At 34.8% G+C, this 15,652-nt stretch overlaps 1 protein-coding gene across 1 annotated transcript; it reads left to right on the top strand.

Annotated features, from left to right (window-relative positions):
* The first annotated feature begins 821 nt into the window (after window positions 1-821).
* On the top strand, window positions 822-14,900 carry LOC124826603 (proline-, glutamic acid/leucine-rich protein). Its single transcript, XM_088102404.1, has 13 exons — window positions 822-1,209; window positions 1,310-1,426; window positions 2,403-2,467; window positions 6,239-6,344; window positions 6,644-6,715; window positions 7,473-7,532; window positions 9,690-9,819; window positions 9,895-10,088; window positions 10,185-10,369; window positions 10,679-10,806; window positions 11,850-12,136; window positions 12,811-13,054; window positions 13,978-14,900. Exons 1-13 carry the CDS (start codon window positions 940-942, stop codon window positions 14,754-14,756), a joined length of 2,637 nt encoding a protein of 878 aa, XP_087958530.1. The 5' UTR covers window positions 822-939; the 3' UTR covers window positions 14,757-14,900.
* The last annotated feature ends 752 nt before the right edge of the window (window positions 14,901-15,652 follow it).

Raw genomic sequence — 15,652 nt, 5'->3', positions numbered from 1 at the left:
AATTTTAGTTTTATATGTACTGGGAGTTAGACTTTAACTATAAAAATTAAACTTAACCAAATAATTAACACTGCACTTAATATTAAAATTGAATGTAATTATCGTAGTTAATGCTGTTCTGACAAACTAAAAAAAAACAAAACATTGCACATAATATTTAAATTACCATAATTTATAAGAGAACATTTTAAACAAAATATATTTTTAAATATGAATAGTTAGATTTTAAATTGGTGTGACACAAATTTAATCGTATTATTATCCAATAGTAACACCTGAATATTAATAGTAAAACCTATAAATATAATAAAAAAGAAAAAAAATCAATAAATTTTAAAAATATTTTACATAAAACATTTCAAAAAAAATTTTATATTTAAAAAATATATTTTTAAAAAATTCAGTTAATAATATATATTTTTTAGTATAAAATTATTTTTTTATATATAAATATAAATTTATATTTATATTTTTTATTTTTTAAAAACAACGCACATAGTCTTAAATAATGTCAGGTTAAAATAAAAAAAATAACTAATTTTGTTTTAAAAAGTATCTTAAAACATATTAAACCTATTAACATATATATTATTTCTTCAATCAGTAATATGTAAATTAAAATATATAGAAAATGTAAATAATATTTTTGTGTCTCTGCCAACCCTAACCCGAGATAATGTGGGTAACGGGTCCTATAAATCTGGATGCAACCCGTCAATAAACAAATTAAACAAACATAATAATACTATATATATATATAATATATATATATATATATATTATTATTTTTTCTTTCCTTTCCCTCTTTTCTTACAGAACGGAAGAGAAAAGGAGGAACTATCTTTTGACGCCGCAGCACACATAATTTTTTTTGAGGTTGCTTCTCTTCCGCCGCACCCGTGTTCACTGTCTCTGAGGTTGCAGGGTTTCACGACTCCAATGGCGGCTTTCGACCACTTCGGAAACATGTACGAAGTCGCATTCAAGCCCCGCCTGCTTCTCTCACTCATAAGAGACCATCTTCCCGACGAGAATAGTACCTTCTCCGACCCCTCTAAACTCTCAAAGGCCGTGTCACTCGTAAAAACGCACTCTCTTCTATCCGAGTCTTTCCTCGCAGACTCCACGTCCGCCAAAGTAATCGAAGCCTGGAAGTCCGCATTTTCTTCATGGCTCAACCGCATATTCTCCCTCCTCTCCACCTCCATGGTGTGAATCAAAAGCAGCAAGCTTTTAAATTTTCTTCATTTTTTTCTTTCTTGTTTTGAATGATTTTTGTAGTTGAAATGGGTGTGTTGTTCTTTTCTAGCCTGATAAATGCTGGGCGGGGATCTCTCTGCTCGGGGTGACATGTGAAGAGTGCAGCTCTGAGCGATTTCTGGAGTCTTACTCTGCGTGGTTCAACAAGTTGCTGGCTTTTCTACAGGTACAGAGATGTTTTGCCTTTCATGCTGATGATTATTGTCAGACTTTTTGGGTTTAGGAATACAAAGTGCTGTTCACTGTAGATATACAGTTGCCTAGGGTAGTAGTTGTTTGGATGAACATTTACATAAGTCTAGGAAAAGAAAGTAAGGCTTTAGGAAATAAATTTCTTCATTAGCCAAGATTAACTTATTTATTAGTTTAAAGTAATCTTTTAGAGAAATTGGAATGAGAGAATTTCTATAAATTAATGTATGCATAAACTAGTTTTAGTTTATAGAGAAACTCATTTAATTTTTTCTTATTCATCTTCTTTTTCTTTGTGTTTATGGAGAACTTTATCCTCATAGATCCTAGATGAATTTAGACCTCAGTGAAGCTCACATGTGGCTAGTACATTGGTTCTTTTAAGCATATGACACGGGTTTGATCTCTTATCTGTAGTCTGTAGTGAGAATATCTCTGGTCCAATTCTGGATCTAAAACATAATGATTCTTTTTAACTGTAATGCTTGGTATGCTATCCTGCACATATTTTAGCATACAAGCCAATGCTGGTGCTTGAAAGAGAAGTTAATGCATTTGATACCATTTATATCTAATCTGCTTGTACTACTCACCTTTACAGATTTCAGGCATCCCTCCTGTAAATTGTTGTAAATAGGCAGTCTATCTTTTGCGGATGCCTTTTGGAATTACAACATGTGCTTGTTCCTTCTGTATGTCATTAAAGAGCTCACAAAGCTTCCTTTCTTGTATTCTATGAGGATGCCATCTTTTTCTACATGATATGTTACTGATTAACACTATACATCATTTATGTTATACTGTCTATTTCCTTTGACTTTCTTATGAATCTTTTAAAGTACGAGCACACTCAAAAAGATGTCCTTGTTTGCATTCATCTTTGTACAAATCTCTGAAATGAATTTTGTATGGTCAAATGTGACGAGCTCCTTGATCTTTGTTTGAAACAGTCACCAGCAGATTCACATCTAGTGAGGGTAGCGGCTTGTGCTTCATTGTCTGATATATTTATAAGGTTAGATATTTTTTTTCCTACCTTGAGACTATTAGTTGGTACAAATATTGGTCTGCAATGTAGAGTGCTCATGCTTGATGCATCTGATTTCTCTCTCTCTCTCTCTCTCTCTCTCTCTCTCTCTTTCTGCATGCTACTGCATGGTTGTCACCTATGTCAGCAATAATTTTTTCTTTCTCTGTTATGCATAATACTCAATAGGACGAGGTCAAGGTTGTTGGACTTGAGCTTGCAAAAACTTGTCAAACAAACCTGCCAGAGTTTACTTGATTAAAAAACAGTATTAATCTGTTTTTTGCAGTATCTAAAATAAATGAATACCATAAATTAATAAAAAGAAATTCCATGCCCCAAGTTTCAATATATTACCAGTCTTATTTTTAGGGCATTCCTCCTTGTTTTGAAAATGAGCCTAGCAACTGTATTGCTTGAGCACCTCGACCACCCTCTAATGTGAGATATCTTTTGGACTACAAACCAAACAAATTGGTGATATTAATTACACAATCCACTCTTTAACAGTGATCTCAGTTCTCAACTAATACTGCAAGATCAGAAAGAAAAAAGAAACAGAGACACCTTGTTCACAATTTAGGCTTCATAATGGCAGTCAACCAACTAGATAGAGGCCAGTAGTAGTTGCTCAAGTCCAAGTGTGTTAGTGAGGTGACTTGATTGGTGAGCCCACTCGGGATTAAAACCAGAGAAATATAATTTTAGAGGGCTTAATAGACCCTTCTCATGTTCTACTATGTCCTAGACTGCCAGGTACCATAAATAGAGATAACCCACACACTCCTCCCTACTTTAGTGCTTTCGACTTCACTAACATAAAGAGACTTAATAATTATTCCAACACTCCTCCTCAAGTTGGAGCATACAGATTGTAAGTACCAAGCTTGGAACAAATAAATTCAATCTGAGGTTCCCTTAAAGACTTGGCCAACACATCTGTGAGTTGGTCATTTGATCAAACAAACTTTGTACATATTTCTCTTGTCAACAACTTTTCACGAATAAAATGACAATCAATTTCTATATATTTAGTTCTCTCATGTAACACTCGATTTGATGCAAATGGAAAGCAACTTGATTATCACATACATCTTCATAGTCTGGATGTCACAGAAGTTAAGTTCTTGGAAGAACTGCTTCACCCATATAAGTTCATACATTAGTGATGCCATTGTCCTATATTTAGCTTTAGTTGTTGATCGAGGAGCTACATTATGTTTCTTACTTTTCCATGAATAATGTTTTTTTCAAGGAAAACACAATATCCAGTAGTAAACTGTTTGTCAATAGGCGAACCTACCCAATTTGCATCACAATACCTAGAGACCTGAATGCCTCCTCTATCTTCATATAACAACCCTTTTTCGAGAGCCTTTTTGAGGTACCTTAGAATGTGAATGATAGCATTCCAATTGCCAATACATGGAACCTGCATGAACTAACTAACCAGTCTACTGTATTGTATCTCTCTGAATCAGAAAATAATTCACCTTCTTTTGTCAATAATTTCTGATTTAGGTCCATAAGACTATCTAGTGATCTACAATCAATCATACCTTTTTCTTGTAATATATCAAGATCATACTTCATTGAGAGATTACAACTCCATCTTTTGACTGAGCTACATCAATGCCCAAGAAGTATTTAAAGCTTCCAAGATCCTTGGTTTGAAAATGTCTACACAAGTGCTCCTTCAGTTGAGATATTCTAGCATTATCATTTCTGTAATGACTATATCATGAACATATACTATTAAGTAAACATATTTCCCGAGAGATGTATGAAGTAAAAGACCGAATAATTTGCTTCATTGTGTCTTAGCCCAAATTTTTGAACAATGGAGTTGAATTTTCCAAACCAAGCATGTGGTGATTGCTTCAGGCCATATAGAGTGCGATGCAATTTGTATACTATACTAGACTCCCCTTGAGCAACAAACCGTTGCTCCATATAAGTTTCTTCCGCAAGATCATCATGGAGGAAGACATTTCTGATATCCAATTGATGAAGTGACCAATGATGAATTGTTCCCATTTCAAAGAAAAGACCAATTGTAGTCATCTTGGCCATTGGAGAGAAAGTGTCACAATAATCAAAGCCATAAACCTGAGTGTACCCTTTTGCAACTAACTGGGCTTTGAGTCGATAAACTTCACCATCGGGGCCGACTTGAACTGCATATACCCATTGGCAACCAACTGCCTTTTTGCCTAGTGGAAGGGCCATGGCTCCCAAGTATTATTGTGGTCAAGAGTTTGCATTTCTGCAATCATGGCTTGTTGCCATCAAAGAGGACCAAGTGTTTCATTCACATTTTTTTGGGTATAACCATAGAAGACACTGAGGATAAAAGAGAACAATAGGAAAGCAATAGCTAAGAAAATTATAAACATGATGTGGGTTTCGAGTGGAACAAGTACCTTTTCTGAGAGCAATGGGCCATCCTGAATCATCTTCACTAGGAGTCGTGGTATTAAGTGACAAGGGAGAAGAATTTGAAGTAGGGGATTCACCATTTTCTTAGAGTCGGAGGATATCGATATGTGGAGATGATGGTTGAGGAGGACTTTGATCAATATTTGAATTGACAAAGACATTAGAAATATTGGAATCAACCACTGGAATAGGAAGGACCTTCTGTATGACATGAACATCTCGAACTGAGGGGGAGAAGTAAGGAGTCTATTCAAAGAATGTAACATTGGCAAACATGTAGTACTTGGTTTCAGAGAATAACACCGGTACCCTTTTTGAAGTCGGGAATAGTCTAAGAAGACACATTTGATAGCACAAGCAGAAAACTTGTCTAACCCTGGAGACATGTCATGAACAAAACATACACAATCAAAACTCGAGGAGAAGTGTGAAAGAGAGGATTATTTGGAAATAGAATGGAGAAAGGAGCCTTATGATTGGAGAGGAGGACATCCTCTTAATGAGGAAACATGCAGTTAAGATGACATCTCTAGTGATGAATAGGAATATGGGCACCTAGTAAAAGGGTACAAACAATTTCAACCAAGTGTCTATTTTTTCTTCCTGCTATACTATTTTGTTGTGGCATATGGGGATAATTGGACTGATGTGATATATCATGTGAACTCAAAACTGCAAAAAAAGTGCATGAGAAGTACTCTTTGACATTGTCACTTCTTAAGATTTTGATTTCTTGATCGAATTGATTCTTGATTTTATTCAAAAAAGATGTGAAGATGGGTAACAATTCGGAATGATCTTTCATAAGATAAACCCAAATACATCTCGAATATTCATCAATAAACGTAACAAAAATACTTAAAACCAAAAGATGAGATGCGACTAGGTCCCCAAATATTAGAATGGATAATAGAGAAACTAGAATCACACTTTGATTGAAATTAATTTCACTAACATAAATAGACTTAATAATTATTCCAACAAGTCCAAATTTGTAATCTTAAACTTACAAGTTTACGGGTGAGTTTGAGAACAATGGATGGTCCTATTAAGTTGCTTAGATTTGAAATTCCATCTACTTAACTCCTTATTAAGTTTAATAGCTTGCAGGATCTCTACAGAAACAAAAATTAATATAGACATGCACTTATTCTATATGTTTAAATGTTTCCAATATTTTGTTTGTAGTATATTTTCTGTCACTTATTGTGTGAGTCAAACTAGTAAATCTTGGAACCAGTCTTAGTCCTATCGCTGGTGAGATCTGTCTTCATTAAAATAGCTTGCAGATTCCTGTACTAACTTTCTGTTACAAAATAGGTTAAGTAGATATCCTAAGATCAAGAAAGAATCATCTTCCTGTGCTGTTAAAGTTGTTCAGCCTACATTGAAGATGTTGACTGATGAGAACTCAGAGGCAATATGGGTAAGTTGGTTTTGGCAGTTCCTAGATTTGCATTTGGAATCAGTATATTTGAAGGTATTTTATATGTGCAATGTGTTAAGAGATGTAATGTCTTTTTGTTTTAAACTTATCTAATGTGGAAGATAGAATGTTTTGGTTGAGTGCAGACAAATGTTTAAATATAAGTTCTGTTTGCTGTTGACATTAGATACCCTACTTTTATTTGTCAATTCTCATATGCCTGTTATTCTTTTTTTTTTCCAGAAATTATATGCTTATTTGCTTACAGCGTTTTAATATTTGAATTGTGGTGAATGCAGGATGCTGCAGTTCATTTGTTATGCACCATAGCAACCTCATTTCCATTTTCGATTCGTAGTCATTATGATGGTGTAAGCTTCTCTTTTTTTGGAAGTCCTTAGTTTCTGTTTGCATGAGTAGAATTTTGCTTTAGACAAATTCCACTGCCTCCTTCTATACTTTTACCAGAGCAAGAATTTCAAACTCAAGTGGTATTTTTGATATGTTCCTTTGCTTTTAATTTCACCGGATCTTTCATTTTATGACTTCATTACTATGTTCCTGTTGCTCTTATTATTAGGCTGGTAGATATTGACATGCTGTAGGTAGAGTTTGGCATGTTGTGCTGTATGCCTCATTCTCAAGTTTATGTTATTTTCTCTTACATATTTTTTTGGTGTAGAAGGATTTATTATTGTCATCGCTTTGTATTTATCCTCACTTTCTCATTGAAATTCTTTTCCATTAAAATAAATACTCGGGATATACCCATGTTTATTCAATGGTTCTAATGGGGTTTTATTTTGTATATTTACTTTAATAATCTTAAAAGTTAGTCATAAAACAAACAAAGGATGGACATTTGTTCTGAGATTTACATAATTGGGATGTTAATGCTTTTACACAATGTATCCGCATTTGCACTCGTATTGACACAGATTTTCTTATTATAGTCCTCTGATGTCTCTCTGTGCATGTTTGGAAGATGACGAGCATGCCACTTTTGCATGTGATTAATACCAGTTATTAATTTTTTGTTTCTTTTACGAGGGAAACTGTTGAGAAAAGAAAAACTATTTCCCTTGGTGCCCGGATTCACATTTTGACGAGTGATTCTGATTTATGCAGGTTGAATCTGCTATCGCTTTAAAACTTTTGTCTGGAGGATGCAGTCTTGATATGTCGCAGGTAATATGCTCATAAAATTTTGTTTGGATCATTGGTATAAGAAGGGTGAAAGGGCATTATTTGTCTGCCTCTATATGTTAGCAGCAGCTACAATTTTCTTAAAAAATAATTTCACTATTTTACTTTTATTTTTGTTTTATACTTTTTATCGGAATGGATCAATGTCATTGTAAATGTATATTCTACCTGTTTCATTCCATTTCTTATAAAACTTCCAAACATAGTAGTTGAATCGGGATATAAACTATGTTTCAGAGAGTTTATTTTTTGTATCATGAATCCTTTCGTAACGGGAATCATAAGATTCATAAACATTTAAAAAATGTAACATATAAGACATATAAACATGTAAGATGTAATTAATAATAACCACATTCAAAAATAGTGGTTGTGTTAGGGGCTGGAAAGTATATGAGAGAAGGAGGTATAGGGGAGAGAGAGAAGGAGTTGGCCGAATGGTAGACGAGGGGGAGTGACCAGGCCGAGAGGTAGACGAGGGGGAGCGACCAGGCCGAACGGTAGAAGGCAGGGAGCGAGTTGGCCGAACGGTAGAAGGCAGGGAGCGAGTTGGCCGAACGGTAGACGAGGGGGAGCGACCAAGCCGAGCGGTAGACTAGGGGAGCGACCAGGACGAGCAGTAGAAGAGGGGGAGTGAGTTGGTCGACCAATAGAGAAGGGGGAGCGACCGGGCCGAGCAGTAGACAAGGGGGAGTGACCCGGACGAGCGGTAGAAGAGGGCGAGCGACCAGGTCGAACAGTAGACAAGGGGGAGCAACCAGTAAAAGAGGAGGAGCGACCAGGGCGAGCGATAGATGAGGGGGGAGCGACCAGGTCGAACGGTGGAAGCAATGAGGAAGCATGCTAACTGCCGCAACAGTTAGGATGGACGGAAAATTAATTAGAGTAATAAGAGAGTTATTCTGAGAAGATATTCAGCAAAGGATAATTAGAGTAACAAAGCCATATCTTAGTATATTATTCAGTATAAATTAAATATAGTAAATAGGGCTAAATATATTCGTATCAGATAATTATAGTAAATAGGATTATTTCCTAATATTCAGTACTTTTTGGGAGGGAATTAATTAGTATAAATAAAGGGGAAGACTAGAGTTAATAGTATGCTTTTGATTTGTAAGTTTTGTAAGAGAGGTTATGGACGGAGATCTTACTCTCAGTTATTGTTTATTTTCTTTGATTCAGTATTTCTTTCAATAAAAGAGGTTTATTTCAGCTATTTTACATGGTTCCTTGTTTGTGAGAGTGTGTGAGGAAACATTCTAGTTACGGTCCATACTCGGAGACGTAACAGGTTGTATAAGAGAACACAATCCTAATTTTGTCCCTTTTCGTTCCTCCTGTGGTTCAATTCTTTGGGCAGATAAATGTTTGGTCCAAGGAGAATAAGAAAGGATACAAAATCAGGGTTGTCTTCTCTCATCTGTGCCATTGTCTCTTCATTTTCCACTCCTCCTGCAGTCGGCTCTTGGAGCTATTCCGCTCTTGCAGCTGTTTTGCTCCTCCCACAGTCTGCTCTTCCCCACTGTTTGATCCTTTTGTTGTTGTGATCGTCGTGCTCTTTCACTAAGTTTGTGGTAATGGCATATAGAAGAAGCAAATAAACCATTACAACACATTTCTATTGTGTTTAGAGTGGAAAAATAAAACAAATTTAGGGCTTTTATCAAACCGGGTTGCGTGACATGGTCCAATTCAAGGTAGAACCCAAATACATATTTAGTATGATTCAGGGCATGATACCCACCAAAATCATGGTTCATGCGATTCTAAGAGTGAATCACATGATACAATAGTGATAATGAAGTAAAAACAAGTGTTTCCGCGATTCTTATTGTGAGGGAGAAGAATCGTATTGTATCATACATACGATTTATATCATGTATCGCACGATACTTACTACCATGCTTCCAAACAAGGTAAAACAATTCTACCAGCACCCACATTTTGCTTGGTCATTATTCAACATGCGGGGGCATCATTTATGATTTTTTAATTCTCTTATTTTTAACAGTTTAGAATAATTCCTAATCTTTTATGTTTAACTCAGTTTTGTATGGATATATTTTCTGATAAATAGAAAGAATACCCTCATAGTCTTAATCTGATGTGTTATGTTATCTTCTTGGGTACATCTAGAAACTCGCTCATTGCCTTGCACTGCTTCCAAAATCAAAAGGAGACAATGAAAGCTGGTCTGTGATGATGCAGAAAATTTTGGTGTTAATAAATGATCAATTAAATCTAGCTTTTCATGGTCTAGAAGAAGGTAAATGTTGATAATATCTGTTTCATAAATGCCTCCATTAAAAGCAGTGTGATAATCTTTTTCCATGTCTTGCAGAAACCATGCGTGATGGGGTTACTAGGCTTTTGGTTTTACCAGGAAAACATCCTCCACCACCGTTAGGAGGCTACATATTGGCAGAAGAAGTTAGAAACAAGGGATCACAAATGACTGAGCAATCACTGATGTCGAATGTCTCTACCCTTATGTCTGTCTGTTGTCTAATGCTTACAAATTCATATCCTGTTAAGGTACTTTTTAGTTCATACAATGTGTTCCTACAATTGACTGTCAGTTCTGTGTACTTAGTTTGGAAAAAAAATGACGAAATGCAATTACATTATTAGGTAAATGTTCCTGTTCGCCTGTTATTGGTCTTGGTTGAGAGAGTTCTGAAGGTAAATGGTTCTTTGCCACAAATGTCAATGCCATTCGTGACTGCCAAGCAGCAAGAGAACATTTGTTCAGAACTTCCAGCTTTGCACTTGAGTAGCCTGGAATTGCTCACAGCTATCATAAAGTCTCTGGGCAGGTATAACTACATGATAGCTTCTCTCTCCCTTCAAAAGAAAATGAAAAAAGATAAACATAAAAAAACTGTGGTTGCGATAAATTAAATCTAACATTCTTCAAACCTTAACACTTTAGAATAATGGTTGTCTTTACTTTTAATGCCATTGTTAATGATCCCTGTTCTCATCAAAGAGTTTACCCTTCACTGTTTTGGTGTTCTGTTCCTGTTTCTATGCATGACTTTCAAGTTCTTTCCTCTGATATGCTTTCATGTATTTATTTCTTGCTAGAGGAAGAACTCTACTTATTGCCAATATTTGTATTGCAGTCAACTATTACCACATGCTGCCTATATTGTACTTATCATTACAAAGTACTTCAAGACATGTGAATTGCCGGAGTTAAGGATTAAGGTCTATTCAGTGACAAAGAATTTGCTCATAACCATGGGTGTTGGTATGTAAATTTCTCATTTTAATTGCTTTTCCGCTTACGCTGGTATGATCTTGTATTGGAATGTCTTTCTTTATTCTTTTCATACTCCTTGTTATGCTTTTTTTATATTTTGGGTAGATATATTATACTTTTCTAGAGGAAGGGCCCTGGCTCAATGATAAGGTTTGTTGCCTTCTAACTTAGAGGGCTCTGAATTAAATCTTGGCTACTTGTGGTAAATCTGTATGCATCTACTCTCTCCATTATATACCAAGTGAGAGTCTTGTGTATGATCGTCTTATTTTCTCTTATATTGTGTCCCAATTTCTCATCCATCAACCGTTATGTGCAACCACTACTTTGAACATCAATATCAGCATATTTGGGTAAGTATTGTGGGGCACCAGAGTCAAATTTGAAGTAAGAAAACACGACTCTGGGGAAAACATGATGTTTGGTTGTTTATTTGTCATTAAAAGTGCTTTTTGCTTCTAAAATCAAATGCTAAAAATTGTAGCTTTTGAGTGGGGCTTAAGATTTTATACTAAGGTAGTGCTTGATCCAACTTTTTGGGCTTTTCTCTTAAAAGAATAATCTCCTCTGATTAGATTTTGAAGAGGATATTTGATTTTGCGGTTTTTCCAAAAGCTACATGTATGATTTTGAGCTTTGTGGATATTTTTTTTGCCTAACTTCTTTTAAGGAAGGAAGCCCGAAAGTGTTGAGCCAAACACTACCTTAAAATACTCGCTTGCTTTGAAATTAAATAACTTCAAACCTTAAAATACAGGCAGAAAGGGGAGAGGAAGAGTGAATGGCAAAGCTGGAAAGGGAAATGCTTGAGCTTAAGTGTATTAGGCTTAGTTCCATGTCCTCTCTTCTGTTGTCATCTTGTATCTGATTTTATGCAATACTATTATTAGGCTGCATGGGAAATTCTTTCCTTTTTCAGCTTATCTTTGTTGACACATGATTTCTTCTGTTTCCCTTATCTTGATGTACGTTTACGATACATTTAATTTGACGATGCATACTGGCCTTTACTAATCATTCATCTTGAGCAGGAATGGCTTTATACCTTGCACAGGAAGTTATCAACAATGCTTTTACTGATTTAAGTAGTATTGAGCATACGAATGGTGACATATTAAATGGTTCAAATTCAAACGCCCCTGCTGGAGCAAAGAAACCATCCAGTCATAGAAAAAGGAAGCACATCAATGCAACGGGATCCCTTCAGGAGCATGATCAAGGTGGTGGTTTGGGCTTGGAAGTTCCCAAGAATCGTGCATTGACTCCAATTTCTCTGAGAATAGCTGCACTGGAGACATTAGAGGCTCTTATTACCGTGGTATGCATGTTTCTGAGTAACTTTATTATAAAAATAGCTATTTGTTTCTTCATCAACCTTTCCCTACCTTCAGTGGTTATTCTTGTTCATAATTTGTGTTGTAATTTTAGGTTTAGATGGAAAAGGATAAAAACCATATTTAACGTGACTTTATAGCTGTGATGCAAAAGATGGCTTGTGACTCTTGTTATTTGCACAGATATTTTAGGTAAAATATACCTAGTACGAGCCCATCACAGTTACTCCATATATAATAAGAATCCCAACAAGGTAACCTTCAAAGGGGCTGAATCCAAGGTGGGCTAAGGGTAGCCACAATTTTAGTGTCTTTCCAACAAAACTACACACAGATGAGAGCATGAAAAACAGATAAATGTACAGTGAACCTGCTCTATAAACTACATACCAGAGATACTGACCTCTTTAAACAGCTATAATCAGAATAATAAAGAGAATCTAAATGGAGTAAAATATTGTTGTGCTTACTTACAGCAGTTTTTGTTTTGTACCTGTGGAATACGTTTGGTGTCTCCCTTCTGAAACATTTGGGGATGAATTTTTCACATAAAAGCCATCCCTTAAATTGTCCTCTTAAGTTAAAGGGGACATCAAAGTGACCCTTGAGATCTCAATTTTAAGAGATCTGTATGATTTTTTTTCATAATTTTCTGCAGGCGGGTGCTTTAAAATCTGAACCCTGGAGATCAAAAATTGATAGCCTTTTGATAGTCATTGCAACGGATTCTTTTAAGGAAGGAACAGTTGGTGAAGAATTCAGTGTGCTTCATCTAAAGGAACCTGCTGCTACTGCCACAGATTTGCAGCTAGCTGCATTGCGGGCTTTACTAGCATCTTTTCTTTCATTTGCCCGAGGGCGACCTCCATATTTATCCGAGGGGCTTGAACTTTTCCGTAGAGGTACTTCAATATATATATCAATTTGAATTTTGTTTCATTCTTACTTATTATGATACCAAGTATTGGTATTTTAGCAGGTTGTAAAATATTGGGTTTATGTGTCTAAATACGAGATTTTGGTGACAGTCGTTGTCATTGATGCTTTTAATTATGCAAAAAATGGTGAATATGGTTGCAAGATGCTTAGGATTTTATAATCTGCATATTTGGTGATATTGTTGGAAGTATATCCTATTACATGGTGTATTTGCTGTTAATAATTAAAACCTGATTTTCATATTTCAATTTATGCCTGTTTTTGTGGACAAAAAGGGAGAGAAGATTTCTGAATTGCTTGAGAAAATCCTTAACATGGTACGTTTTGTAGGGAAGCAGATTGCAAATCAAATCCAAATTTTCAGCAGCAAATATACAACCCTTAAATAGGGGATATTTTCCAACATTCCACCATAAGTCAAAGCATACAAATTATATGCACTAAACATTTTACATAGCGGTTACGGCACCCACAAGAAGACCATGTAGCACTCTAATCACTAAAGTTAACAGACTTAAGTAATTTCCTTTGAAGGAATTTTTTTCTTGAATAAAGTTACTATCAATTTCTATACATTTGGTCTTGTCGTGAAAGATCGGGTTTGAGGCGCCCTATACATTGTAAAGCTGCTTGACGACCCAGTATAGCTTCATATAATCTACATTTCCTAACTGTAATATGCATTAACTATTTATGTTTAACTTTTGCATTAGATCTAGCGGCATTCTTACTTTTTCAGGATACAAGGTATCTACTACAAAAACATAGTATTGAATATAGACTCTGATAAAGTAAAATAGCATTTATGTTTCCTTGTACCTACAATTTCATGAATTTTTTTTTATCCTGCATGGCTTTTGCTTGAACATGGAATCTTTGTTTGCAGGGAAGCAACAAACTTCTATAACAAAGCTAGCTGAGTTCTGTGCCCATGCTCTGTTAACCTTGGAAGTGCTTATACATCCTAGGGCACTTCCATTGGTAGATTACACCTATGATGATAACAATTCTTTCGGTGAAGCCCATAGTAATCTCCAACATGAATATTTTGGCCGAAGCAACAAAACCCCATATGGTTTACCTCAAGTTTCTCCTGACTATGATGACGATGTTTATGCTGAATGGCTTGAAAATGGCAATGAAGCTGATGTGTCAATGGATAAAGATACAAAAAACAACCAAGAGCCTTCTGAAGCTTGCAGAGATAATGATCCTGAAGTGCTTCCTGTGCATGTATCTTCTGACACAAATATACAGGAGAGGGCCCAAATGGATTCTGAGGCAGCCACTTCTGCAGATGTTGAAATGAAAACTGTTGGGGATGAAACCAATTTCAAGTCATATCAACCTGGAGAATCTGTAGTGCAATTTCAGGATCCTGGATCTTTCACCCTGATGGAAGATCACAATGATATAATGTCTGAGAAGATTCTTCCAGACAGTACTGTTCCTCATAATGAAGCTAGTCATATGGAATCAGACCAAGGAAACTCTGTTAATAAAGACTTTGAATTTGCTTCTCAGAGTAATAGCTTATGGCAAACAACCACAGGCTCTAATATTTTTCAGGAGTTTTCTTTTAAAGTGGATCGTGACAATTCACTGGCTGATGAAGATGATTTTCCTGATATTGTGGATGGAGACCCAGATTCTGATTCCGAATAAAGGGGAGATTTTGTAATTCTTTTTATCCATAGGAATCATAAGAAATACATAGGATAGTTCAAATTCATTCTCTTTTTCTATCTTTTTTCCCAAAGTATTTGAAGTTTTGACCTCTGCGAAAAATGAAATGGTTTTCAAACTTGAGTTCAGTTTGTTAGAACATGGTAAATTTGTCTGTTATAGTTTTATCATTTCTTTAAAATCAACAGTTTGTTAGAACATAGTAAATTTCTTTTTAATCAAACTGATGTGTCTTCTTTTGGTATTTTCAAATTTATGTCTTCTTTTCGTATTCTTTTTCTAACTTGATTTTAGTATTGTTGACTTAACTAATACCATCATATTCTTGAAATGATTTTTTTTAGTGATGTCAGTTAAAATAATTTTTTAGTTTATTTTGAAAAGAGTTTTTTCTTTCTTTCAGTGGTTAAAATTATTTTGTTGTAAATTGTTTTTCATAATCAAGCCTAATGTTATTATTTGTTGATAATTTTATTATGATTATTTTTCTAATGCTAATTAGAATTCTGCTTTCTAATGTTGACTACAGAAATTTTTTAATTGATATGGATGGAAAATCTAAATAACAAGCTTCAACCAATGTGGTAAAAATAATTTCATTTTATTTATATAGTCTAAATAATTGTGGATATAAAAAAAAGTAATATTAGTTACAATATATTAAAAATAAGTTTCATCAATATGAAAAAAATTACAATGATCTTTGACGGAAAAAAGAACATAAGAGTTAATTAATATTAACATTTTTTAATTATTAATAATAATTCAACACTTAAATCATTTTCTACACGTACTTATAATTAAAATACTTTATTTAAACAAAAAAAGTTAAAATTCAATAAACTTGAATTATTTCATCAAACAAAATATTTAAA

This window comes from Vigna umbellata, chromosome 11 (genome assembly GCF_029865625.1).
Source record: "Vigna umbellata cultivar VRB3 chromosome 11, Vumbellata_1.0, whole genome shotgun sequence".
NCBI lineage: Eukaryota > Viridiplantae > Streptophyta > Magnoliopsida > Fabales > Fabaceae > Vigna > Vigna umbellata.
This window is presented reverse-complemented; position numbering and strand designations above follow the sequence as displayed.

Coding starts and splice junctions, on each gene's coding strand:
- LOC124826603 (XM_088102404.1), top strand. CDS start 940: ATGGCGGCTTTCGACCACTTCGGAAACATGTACGAAGTCGCATTCAAG. Junction 1,427..2,402: donor AGTTGCTGGCTTTTCTACAG/GTACAGAGATGT, acceptor TGTTTGAAACAG/TCACCAGCAGATTCACATCT. Junction 9,820..9,894: donor TTTTCATGGTCTAGAAGAAG/GTAAATGTTGAT, acceptor CATGTCTTGCAG/AAACCATGCGTGATGGGGTT.